Source organism: Zingiber officinale, chromosome 6A (assembly GCF_018446385.1).
Source record: "Zingiber officinale cultivar Zhangliang chromosome 6A, Zo_v1.1, whole genome shotgun sequence".
In the NCBI taxonomy this organism is placed as follows: domain Eukaryota; kingdom Viridiplantae; phylum Streptophyta; class Magnoliopsida; order Zingiberales; family Zingiberaceae; genus Zingiber; species Zingiber officinale.
The window spans coordinates 98,866,883-98,878,559 of NC_055997.1; the positions used below are offsets into that span (position 1 = coordinate 98,866,883).

General features: G+C 34.5%; 2 protein-coding genes across 6 annotated transcripts; both read right to left on the reverse strand.

Annotated features, from left to right (window-relative positions):
- Positions 1–3,564: 3,564 nt before the first annotated feature.
- On the reverse strand, positions 3,565–6,248 carry LOC121997112 (tRNA (guanine-N(7)-)-methyltransferase-like). Of its 4 annotated transcripts, none has more exons than XM_042551361.1 (9): positions 5,922–6,248; positions 5,752–5,805; positions 5,581–5,656; positions 4,950–5,029; positions 4,833–4,882; positions 4,553–4,599; positions 4,298–4,464; positions 4,104–4,202; positions 3,565–3,978 (listed from the first exon to the last, which is right to left on the reverse strand). In XM_042551361.1, the coding sequence occupies exons 1-9, from the start codon at positions 6,231–6,233 to the stop codon at positions 3,754–3,756; spliced, it is 1,110 nt and encodes a 369-aa protein (XP_042407295.1). In that variant the 5' UTR covers positions 6,234–6,248; the 3' UTR covers positions 3,565–3,753. The 4 variants fall into 4 exon arrangements, with proteins under 4 accessions (XP_042407295.1, XP_042407294.1, XP_042407298.1 ...); XM_042551360.1 differs by having other exon boundaries at positions 4,104–4,223; XM_042551364.1 differs by lacking the exon at positions 4,553–4,599 and having other exon boundaries at positions 4,298–4,382.
- Positions 6,249–6,923: 675 nt separating this feature from the next.
- Positions 6,924–11,147, reverse strand: LOC121997114 (ubiquitin-conjugating enzyme E2 7). 2 transcript variants are annotated; one of them, XM_042551368.1, is made up of 6 exons: positions 10,982–11,142; positions 10,757–10,859; positions 9,497–9,594; positions 9,309–9,409; positions 8,025–8,102; positions 6,924–7,184 (listed from the first exon to the last, which is right to left on the reverse strand). In XM_042551368.1, exons 1-6 carry the CDS (start codon positions 11,028–11,030, stop codon positions 7,107–7,109), a joined length of 507 nt encoding a protein of 168 aa, XP_042407302.1. In that variant the 5' UTR covers positions 11,031–11,142; the 3' UTR covers positions 6,924–7,106. The 2 variants fall into 2 exon arrangements, with proteins under 2 accessions (XP_042407302.1, XP_042407303.1); XM_042551369.1 differs by lacking the exon at positions 6,924–7,184 and adding an exon at positions 7,191–7,669 and having other exon boundaries at positions 10,982–11,147.
- Positions 11,148–11,677: the final 530 nt, after the last annotated feature.

Here is an 11,677-nt window from a genome sequence, read left to right on the forward strand (position 1 = left end):
CGTTTCTATCTTTATTCTTATGCGCTATTTATCTGCCAGTATACCGTGACTGATTATAATGTTTAAAAGAAAATATTGTGTTGAGACCACTCGAGTGGTCATTAAAAAGCGTTGGATCAGTTTTTAAGTTCGTTACCTATATTGCTTCAATTCACTGCATTTGTTTAACAATTTTAGTTCTTGCTGCTAGTTCAAGGTTTATTTTTGGCAATTTACCAAAAGCTATATCCAGATTTTCGAATTTATCGTTACTTTGTTATTTATCTTTTTTATATGTTTTTCTCATTATACCTTTTTGATTACTTTTCTTTTTATTTTCTTTATTGCAATGGTAAAATTATTGTTTTGTGATCAAAAAGTCACGAGTTCGAATCTTGAAAATAACTTTTTGTAAAAATTAAAATAAGACTAAGTACAATAGATCCTTTTTCGGGATCTCATATAGTGGAAGTTTAGTCAATTGAGCTATCTTTTTTTTTAATCATTCCTCTCTCTTCTCTTTCCTTATGTGCATGCAATATTTTTCTCTTTTTTCTTTTTTTTTTTCTTCTCTTTTGCACGTCGATTTTTTTTAAAATGTTTTAACACCTCTGAGAAGTTGAAATAAACAATGGATAGCATATTTGAATTTCTCGCAACCTCAGAAATCTACATGAACTGAAATGGATGCAATTGGAGTTCTCTAGGTCCATTAGTGAGTTTTGGTCAAAATCCACTGATGGACCTAGAGAGCTCCGATTGTACCCATTTCAGTTCCCGTGAATTTCTGAAGTTGTAAGGAGTTCAAATATGCTATCCATTGTTTACTTCGGCTTCTCAGAGGTGTTAAACTGTAATAAGGAAGAATCGCCAAAATCATATCAAGCCTAACGTAGAGAATTTTGACGATTCTTCTTTATTACATTTTAACACCTCTGAGAAGTCAAAATAAATAATGGATAGTATATTTGAACTCCTTGTTACTCCAGAAATCCATAGGAACTGAAATGGATGCAATCGGAGTTCTCTAGGTCTATCAGTGGGTTTTGACCATTTCAGTTCCTATGAATTTCTAAGGTTGCAAGGAGTTGTTCAAATATACTATCCATTGTTTATTTCAACTTCTCAGAAGTGTTAAAAATGTAATAAGTAAAAATCACCAAACTTTTTCACGTTGGGTCTGATATGGAATCATATTAGGCCCATATCAGGTCCAACGTAGAGAATTTTAGCGATTTTTCCTTATTACATTATAACACCTTTGAGAAGTCGAAATAAATAATAAATATCATATTTGACCTCTTTGCAACCTGAGAAATCCACATGAACTAAAATGGGTGCAATTGGAGCTCTCTAGGTCCATTAGTGAGTTTCGGTCAAAATCCACTTATGGACTTAGAGAGCTCCGTTACGCACATTTCAGTTTCTGTGGATTTCTAAGGTTACAAGGAGTTCAAATATATTATCCATTGTTTATTGCGATTTCTGTGTTAAAATGTAATAAGTAAGAATCGCTAAAATTTTTCATGTCAGACCTGATATGGAATCATATATTCCATATCAGGCCAACGTGGACTTGATATCATTATATATCAGACTCAACGTGGAGAATTTTGACGATTATTCCTTATTATATTTTAACACATCTGAGAAGTCGAAATAAACAATAGATAACAAGATCATATCAGGTCTAACGTGAGTCTGATATAGAATCCCATTTTAATCCTTATATTGGGAATTACAATAAGGGTATTAGTAATTGTGTGGTTGGAAAGAGAAATATCTACAGTGCTACAACAACGTATTGGGCCTATGCTGGCCCATTAGGAATTCTTTAAGCTTTGGCAGATGAAACTAAACTATTTTTAAAAGAAGATATTCTTTCGTCTAGAGAAGATCTTCGTTTGTTTAGTATTGGACCGTATATAGTAGTTATATCGATTCTAGTAAGTTATTTAGTAATTATTTTTGGAATGATATCAAGCCCAACGTGAAAAATTTTGACGATTCTTCCTTATTATATTTTAACACCTCTGAAAAATCGAAATAAACAATGGATAACATATTTGAACTCTTTGCAACTCGAGAAATTCATAGAAACTGAAATGAGTGCAATCGAATTGTTTATTTCGACTTCTCAGAGGTGTTAAAATATTTTTAAATGAATCAACATGCAAAAGAGAGGAAAAAAGAGGAGAGGAGAGGAAAGGAAAGAAACGTTGAATACATAGGAGGAAAGAGAAAAGAGAGAGAAATGATCGAGAAAATAAAAAGAAAAGCATGGTAAAATCAAGAAGATAGAATGGAAAAAATATTGTACAAAGATACGCCATTTAGTAAATAATAAAGTAACATGTGTCTTTTTAATAAATTCAAAAACTTGAATACATATTTTAGTAAAAAAAAGACAGTTCGATGTACAAATCTTCCGCTATACGAGATCTCATAAAAGGATCCATTGCACATAATTTTACTCTATTTTTTATAAAAGTCTATTTTTAGAATTCGAATCATGATTTTTTAGTTAGAAAGTAACAATTTTACCGTTACATTTTTTAATAAATTATAATAAATTTTTTCACCCGTTGGAGTTTTGGTCGTCACAGGAACAAAATCGTATCCTACTATTTTGCCTCTGCTGATATACGACGAGCAGAAAGAAATATAAAATATAAAATATAAAATCTTGGTAAAATAACATATTTGAACTTTTTGCAACTCAAGAAATTTACAGAAACTGAAATGGATGCAATCGAATTGTTTATTTCGACTTCTTAGAGGTGTTAAAATATTTTTTAAATGAATCAGCATGCAAAAGAGAGGAAAAAAGAAAAGAGGAAAAGAAAGAAACATTGAATACATAGGAGGAAAGATAAGAAAGAAAGAAATGATAGAGAAAATAAAAAGAAAAAAAATGGTAAAATGAAAATTGTAAAAAGATACGCTATAAAGTAACATGTACCTTTTAATAAATTCAAAAACTTGAATACATATTTTAATAAAAAAAAAAAAAGACAGTTCGACATTTTAATAAAAAAAAAAAGATAGTTCGATGTACAAATCTTCCGCTATGCAAGATTTTAGAAAAAGATCCATTACACGTAATTATACTCTGTTTTTTATAAAAATTTATTTTCAAAATTCGAATCGTGATTTTTTAATTAGAAAGTAATAATTTTACCTTTGAAGTTTTGGTCATCACAGGAACAAAATCGTATCCTACTATTTTGCCTCTGCTGATATACGGCGAGCAGAAAGAAATATAAAATATAAAATATAAAATCCTGGTAAGATAACGTCATTCGCCCGGAGACAAATGATACACTGGTAAAACTTCTTACATTTTTAATCATATAAGGATTGCATTTCAATTTAAGTAAATTAATAAATTAATTTTCTTTCATGAGTGGTTATTTAAAAATACTGGACTAGTAGACCGACCGTCCGTGGTAAATCCAACCCTTCTCAATTTATCCTAATAAATGATAAAAGATTTCCATAGGATCAGGGTAATCACCCTTAGAATAAGGTGTCAACTAAAATAAAAAGAAAAATAACAGAAAACAAAAAGAATACATGGTCATGGAACTGCTGAAGAAGGTCGATTCCTTAGCTATCACTTGTAAAATATATTCGCAATGCAATGTATATCTCCGACCTTCAGGTGCAAACAATTTTGAACGAAGGATATAACTAATGCTCGCTTACCTGGAGTTCACTTAATTTAACTTGTAAAGTAAGAGCCTTAGCCATATGATTAGGACAAAGAAAATATCACTTGACCTTTTCATATATTCTCCGGTAGATTCTAGCCCCTTCGAGCTTCGCATGGATCTCTCTTTCGGTCCGTATGCCCATGGGGTTGTGCAAGACCCAGCCTTGAGAATCGCACGAAGGCTTGTCGCCAATAACATTGACATGGCTAAAGATATCCGGACGATCGTCAAACTGGTTCCTCATGTCGAGTGCGACTTCAAGCACATCCGATTGCACAAAGACCTGCAAAAAGCTCATCTATAGTAACATATTTTATAATAGAAATCAATTCAAATAAAACATGAACTACAGCTAAGCCTTGGAACTTAAACTCAGAAAATATCAGTTACAGAAACCAAAGGGCATACCGTTCCTCCTCTGCTCAAATTCTCGGCAATGGAATTGACCAAGGGTTCCTGGAGAACTCTCCTTTTATGGTGCTTTTTCTTGAAATGGGGGTCTGGGCACTGGAGGATTAAATTCACCACCTTCAGATGATTTCACATATTCAGAGTATGGAAAACACTATTTGTTGTTTCTGAAATGGCGAAGTTTGGCTCACCAGAATTGAGACTAGCGTAAGAGGACCAGGATACGAGGCGACTAACGACTCAAAAGATACCATGGCATTGGCAAACATGAAATGGCTGCTCAAACATGAACATTTCCGAGTGAGACAAGCTTTTAATAGGGATAAAACTTCCATTGAAGTCTCCCTGCACTGAGTATCTGATGAAGGGATTTAAAATAATGACACATTGATAAATTTGTTACACTAATCTTAAACAAAGCACTCTATTTATCATTCTATTTTTACCACCAACATGCAAGTGCCGCGATTCTGTTTTAAGGTGCCTCACGATTCTGCGAGCAAGTGGCATGGTTTGATCAAACAGATAAAACACTTAAATATAATCATGATACCTGGTTAACAGAACCTCGGCGCTAGTTCACTGTTGGTAATACTAGAATTACCAAATAGAAGTGTTTTACGATTAGCAGGGGAGATTTATTTTTATATCATTGCTTCAAGCCCTCTAAATGCTCAATAAACGGCACTTTATGTAAATTTGTGTTTTGAGTTATAGAAAGCTAACATGTTTTTAAGACGCAATTCCTTCACCCAAAACTGCGAGCGTTGTACCAGCTACATAGCAAAAAATAGCATCAGTGAAGGATAAGATGGAAACCAATGCTAACAGTAGAAGTATAACCTTTTGTCGGATCTCCAGTCCCAGATAATTTCTTGTTTCAGGACAATTTTTCGCAAGCCACAGAAGAAACCTACCGCTACCTGCAAGAGCTCCTTCTAGTTACTCATAAATCTTAAGATTTTGTATAGAAGTAGCATTACTAATACTAGACATGATACAACAACTTGAAACACAGACGACAAGATTTGAAGCGTGAATTGCATATGCAAAAATTCAAAAGTGACAACACAAATATGTAAAAAGTGTCTTAACTTTCGTCGTATAATAATCATAAAAGTTAACTATAACTATATTATCTTATATGGATTTATACTACACAACCTAAGGCCTGATTTATCATTTATGCCAGATAAACATCATCAATAACATGAATGTTAAATTGCTAATGCTATTTAAATTAGTTACATTGTTTTTTAGTGCATTGACAAATGCTTTATATTACAATGTCAACACTAATATATTCGATTCTTCTAACCATGAATCGACTTTGTTAAAAGTAATAACCCTTGATTTCTTGACTTCTGATTACTGGCAAAGGAAGCAACAAGCAATGACTAAGAAATCACATTCCATTTCATCCAACAAAACAATATCCAGCTATTAGTAACAGATTGATTTTCGTAGTTCATACCACTCCCAATATCCACCATTAGCGGTAACGTTGCATCCCTGAAAACTTCCTTCCAATCCGGTATCTCCGCCGGTGCCTGCAGTCTCTCCGACACCAGAAACGCAAAGAGAAATGACACAAACATGAAGAAAAAAGGAATCAAGAGGCACCGTAGAAACGATCTAGACTCACCGAGAAAGAAGAACTGAGGGGATTCACATGCTGCCGGATCCGAAGATGACCTAACTGCAGGTACGTCGAACGCACTTTTGAGATAGGTGAGATAAACAGGAAGAATTTTCCACCGCTTGTTGAATGCGGGAGAGAGAAAGTAGGGTAATTTGGTGGGTGCTTTACTTTACCTGAGGATTGACGCCGTAGAAATCCTTGAGGTTGAGGTCGGCGTACTCCATCTCGATCACCTCAGTGCTCCTCGCTGCCACAGAGCTTACCTCATTGGTCACTGGGCAGCACGGCCAACTTCGGCCACCGCTGGAATCTCCGCTGAGGTTTAGGAACAGGCGCCGGAGGTGAAAGGTGGTCGGATCTAAGAGAGGAGACGGGGATGACGTAGCGGTGGTCGGCCATCGCAAAACATGGGCGGCGCAAAGGCCGCAGCCGCTCCACCGAACGCCCAACATCACCCTACTAGCAATGGCCTCCGGGTGTTTCATTTTGGGAGTATTTATTATTTCACCTCCGTAATTTAGTTTTTTGCAAAATTACCCCTTATTTTGGTTCGCGGTTTTAATATTCTTTTATTCTTTTTAAAATAATAAAAAAATATTTTTTTATATACTTCAGTGATTCAAATTTACTTGACTAATTTTGAAACTATATATCGAGTAAATTCTAAGCCAACCTCGAGCTATATCCGAGGAGAGCAGATCTATTGATGGGATAAATGATCCACACTTATAAAATAGATAAAGATCATTCATCCCTATCAATACATGTAAAGAGATCATCCCTTGAATCCTAAAAAATGATCTAGAAAATCTAATCTCATCCTCCAACTATCCGTCAGTAATACTTCCTAACTTATCCAAACAGTCCATAAATATTTTTTTAAAACTAGACCAATTGCCCCAGATTTAAAATTACTTGATTCACCTGTTTCTTTTAAGTAGCCAACCTCGAAAATATTCATCACCACTAAGATAACAAAGAAAGTTTTGCTTGAATGAAGAGCATGCTACGAACATTTGCGAGAATTCAAGCAAATTTTCATTTTAATTTTTGACAAATCCTGTGACTTCAATGAATAATATACCGAAAGAGCTCTTAGTGAAACATGGGAAACAGACTCATTAATTAAACAAAAAAGAATAGATTATCGAAGTATCGTAAACCATAATAATCAATGACTGGAAATCAATCTTTAAATAACCTAATAAATATCAACATATCAACAACTCTTTGAGAAGAATTACAAACCAAGTTAAATGGGAAAATGTACAGAGGCTTTGAGCAATCAACAGCAAGGATATCCGAAGACAAAACACTATCTGGGGTCTGTCTTGATGCCCAACTAAACTCTTTTGAGTTCACAACATTTCCTGGGAGCGTCGGACTGTGCGGCTTACTTTTTTCTTGAATTCATCCCTTCGATCTCTCCAGTCTTTCTGCCATGCAATTGGTAGTGTATCAAATCAATGTACAATAATATCGAGTCTAAAATTTAGAAACGATCAATGGTCACGGGGTTTAGAGGGAATAATTGCCACTGGGAAAGTTTGCAACAGCTAGAAAGATCATATGAAAAGGGGATACGGGTTCACAGCTTTGTTTGAAAGAATCAATCACTCAAGGATACTAAAGCCTCAAATCTCAAGAATCACTTTCTACTATAACAAGAAATTCAGAAGAAACTTTCATTTCTTTTTTTTTGTGCTACAAAAAAAATGAAAGTTTCTTCTGAATTACTAACTTCGATGAATGCCCTGATAAGTTTTCATGAGGGCCGGGGTACTTCAGGGCTCAGTTAATCATTAGAAATGACAGATGATCAGTATGTCTAAAAGTAACAGTGATCATCACTTATAATTGCTTACTTAGGGAACACTAACTTAACAGTGATCATCACTTGATGCTCTCCTACATGATCCTCCTACATCAGAATGTAATAAAACAAAAGGTAGAGATATCAGAGAGCCTCAAAATAAATTATCGAGGTTGAACAAAAACTCTGTAGATGTCAAATAGAGTACTATCTGAGTCATGGCATGCCAGGTTAAAGTTTGAACAAACAGCAGAAAAATCCAAAATGGTGTTGGTTGTACCACTGATTAAGATTTTGCTGACAAGAGAAACTAGGAAAGAAAAAAACAAAAATGAGAATAAGTTGGATATCAGCCAGACTCAGTGGCAAAGAAAGATTTTGCAGTTGCTTTCACAAATAAAGCACATTTATAGGGCATAGAATAAAATGCATGGAAAGATGGCTAAGTTTCAGCTTCGCTTACTGCAGCTTCAACATTTGCAGGAGATTCATCATTTGGACTCGATAGCATAGAAATAATACTCAAAACTATGCTCTCAACCTGCATTTCGAGATTAAAGACCCATATTTTAGAACATAAACAAACTCCAATTAATATATAGATGTAGAAGAAAAACTACATCCATTAACCAATTAACCAAAAAGAAAATAAACAGCAAATGAACATGAATTTTGTTTATGATAATCATGTAAATCAGGCATCAAAATTACATTAAATCAACCAATAGAGTACAAGTACTTTGAAATTAATTTGGTTTGACTTATTAAAAGCTATTTATATGGTGTAAAGTTAGTTGAAATTACTAAAAAATTTAATTTAGTCGATACACATGTCTATTTGTGTCACTTTGCCTCATCAGAATTTCCCGTGTTTGTATTTTGTCATCAGCACTGTGAAGGAAAAGAATATTGAGAAATATTTTTTAATATCAAATAGATTACCATCTCATTCCGTTAGGAGCCTCTTTAGACTGCCTAGGTATGACAATTTGCCCTGCTCCTATCAAAAACTCGATCAGATTGTTGCTGTATATGTGGCGCAGGGTGGGGATAAGAATTTTTTTTTTCTTCCTGGCCCTCACCATCCTGTTTCCTATATGGGGCAAGATGGGAATTGAAATACACGCCTCCTCCAATTCTGCTCCATTATCATCCTTTTTTGTCTGTCTTATATTTTGGAGGGAAACTACTAGAGAAAATGAGACCGATATATTTTCTTCTCTATCATATTCCTAGTGACAATAGAGAAAGTGTGGTTTCCAATAAAGAAAGGTGAACTTTATGATCAAGGACCTCATTATCCTTTTGAAACTTCTATGCTGTCTTGGTTTTCATTTAATATCTTTGTTTTCTAAGAAATCATATGACAAATAAATAACTCAGAAGTCATAAACAGCAAGGAGACACACTAAGCATTGCGCTTTTCTACTTACACCTTAGTTTACATAAATGTTCAAAGATCTAGTACGCCATGCATTACTGATTTATTTTTTTTTTCATATTGCTTGTAATTAAAAATTTCAGGGTTACATGACAATGTCTTATTTTTAAATACAAGAATCTTAACTTTATGACAATGAGAATAAGATCAACAAGAATCCCAACTATTTATGGTAAGAAAAATGAAAATAACATAATAATAATAATAATAATAATAATAATAATAATAATAATAATAATAATAATAACATATCAAAAACATTGTAAAATACAAAATTACAAGTTGCAACTTGCAATAAGAGAGTACCGTGTGCACAGGTGACCAACGCTCACTAGCAAGCTCATAACCATTTGGGTCATCACCAGGAGGGTGAAGAATAGAAATGCAAACACGACCATCCATATAAACTGCAAATTGCAGATGCATTCATTGAAACGGATCATCCAACAATAAGAAAAAGGAATATGATTTAGAGAACAAAGATATATTTTCACCGTTAGGATGCCACATCTCTGATGTAAATCGAACTGTAGGAGGACTGTTAGGATAGTTGGATGGAAAACTCATAATTGCATTAAAATAGCCACCATCACTGCAAGTATTTGAGAGAAAGCAAATGAAAAATCAAGTTTAAACATTGGATGAAAGAGATATTGGTGTATTCCTTGCACTATAATGAAATGCAAAATGTGATGGAGTCACATACGAATATCATTAGTCACTTGCCCTTTTTAAAAGATTGATAAAGATTAAACTACCCTAACAATGAAATACTACTTGGGTCTTGTTCACCCACTGTGGTTGTATAAAAACTCAATTTGGGGAAAAAAAACTTAAAGCATTCCCCCTTCACGCATAGCCCATGAAGTCGATCCATTTGCCATCCATTGACATAGGATTAATCGCAGTTGCACACTGTTGTGAGGCTGGAATCAAATTTTGTAGCGGACAGCATGATCCTTCAAGGACTGTTTGCATTAAGGAGTGCCTCACGCTAAGTTTCCTCTTCAATTTGCCCACTACGTTACCTATTTAAAGGGCCAAATCATCCAGTGTTATCTGTAATTAACCCTAATTATTACATAAAGCTTGAGATCTTCAATTTATCATTCACCAAAAGAGCTGGAGGCAGAAAATTGATTTCTAGCCAAAAGATCAAATTCAATCTAGAAACTAGACAATATAACCATCCTGAACTAATAAAGAATTAATATAACATTCGTAATAGCATGGCGTTTTATTCACTTGAACGCAGAAAAAAGGGGCAAAAAACGATCAACTACGAAATATAGAATATTTAATGGAAATATCCCACGACGCAAATGAAGAAGAAAAGGAGCAATTTTGAGAAAAGCACAATCAATCCCTCAACCAATTGATCACAAGTCCTGTTAGTATTAATATGAACCACCAAAAAAAGAAGCGGTACATAATTCGAAATACGAGCATTTTGTTCACTGAATGCTCAATATAAAGAAAAAGAAAAATTAAATACGGAAAAAAACTGTTGTGCAAAAATCCCAGGACACCAATGAAGAAGAAAAGAGACAATTTTGAACAAAGCACAATCAATCAATCAATCAATCAATCAACTAATAAACACAAGCCCTGTTAGCCTCGAGATGATCCGTCCAATAAGAAGCGACATAACATGTGAAATAGCAGGGCGCCGATCAAGAAGAAAAGGAACAATTTTGAACGAAATACGATCAATCCATCCACCAATAAACCACGACTCCGAAACGATCACTCACTATAGCGTGTCCGGTGGCCCGATGATCGTGACGTTCCACTCGAAGATGTTGCCGTCGTCGACCAGGCCAGCAGAGAAGCCGTCGACAGGGTTCTTCGCTAGATCTGAGACGAAAAGAAGAAAAAGAAATAAAGTCGTAAGCCGCAAGAAAACCCCCAATCGAAAACTAGAAAACGCGACAACCCAGAACCATAGAGAGATCGGATTGAAGGATCGAGATGCTTACCGCGGAGCTGCTTTTGCAACAGGAGGCTCGCCTGGCTCGCTGCCGCCATCCAAGAGGAAGAGAGTAATGGATCGACAAAGGAGAGCGATTAGATAGATGGATCGAGGAGCCTTATATAGGGATTGATCGAAGAGCAATTGGGAGACAACAAATATTCCCGAGGAATAAGATATACATTTTTTCTAAAAAAAATGTTTTTCTTTACACCTCTTAAAAAAATCTTTTTCTTTCCTTTCAAAATTTAAATATTTGTTTTAAAATATGATTTTTAATTCACTTTATTTTTAAATGCAAATTACAACGGGACACGTTTTTTTGGTCGATTAAATCATGTACGATTTTTTAATGCATATTTTGAGGGTTCTACCTCAAAAACAAGCACACGATAGGTTGTCAAGTCAAATCCAATTGGTTTGACTTTTCAAGGAGGTCTACCGTCGAAAATGGTAAAGTTGATCAAAAGAGTTTGACTTTCAACGGTTGGGATTGAGAAATAATGATACTGAATTATACATTATATAATCTAATATTTTAAAAGGATGATAATAAGTCCAATGCTATTTAATCAACTAAGTGCTTGCGTTGCCAAATAATTTATCATAAAACAATAACTTAAATTTGGAGATGATAACAGATATTTAACGCATCTAATTATCAATAATGGGGGGCATTTCCCTTAACCATGATGGATTTGGG

What these genes read in the sequence shown, in the direction of transcription:
- LOC121997112 (XM_042551360.1), bottom strand. Translation starts at nt 6,233, where the DNA reads ATGAAACACCCGGAGGCCATTGCTAGTAGGGTGATGTTGGGCGTTCGG. An exon ending in CCCTCAGTTCTTCTTTCTCG is followed by an intron (nt 5,657 to 5,751) that starts GTGAGTCTAGAT and finishes GAGAGACTGCAG; the next exon opens with GCACCGGCGGAGATACCGGA. An exon ending in GACTGGAGATCCGACAAAAG is followed by an intron (nt 4,883 to 4,949) that starts GTTATACTTCTA and finishes TTTGCTATGTAG; the next exon opens with CTGGTACAACGCTCGCAGTT.
- LOC121997114 (XM_042551368.1), bottom strand. Translation starts at nt 11,030, where the DNA reads ATGGCGGCAGCGAGCCAGGCGAGCCTCCTGTTGCAAAAGCAGCTCCGC. An exon ending in GGGCCACCGGACACGCTATA is followed by an intron (nt 9,595 to 10,756) that starts GTGAGTGATCGT and finishes AAATACTTGCAG; the next exon opens with TGATGGTGGCTATTTTAATG. An exon ending in AGAGATGTGGCATCCTAACG is followed by an intron (nt 9,410 to 9,496) that starts GTGAAAATATAT and finishes TGCAATTTGCAG; the next exon opens with TTTATATGGATGGTCGTGTT.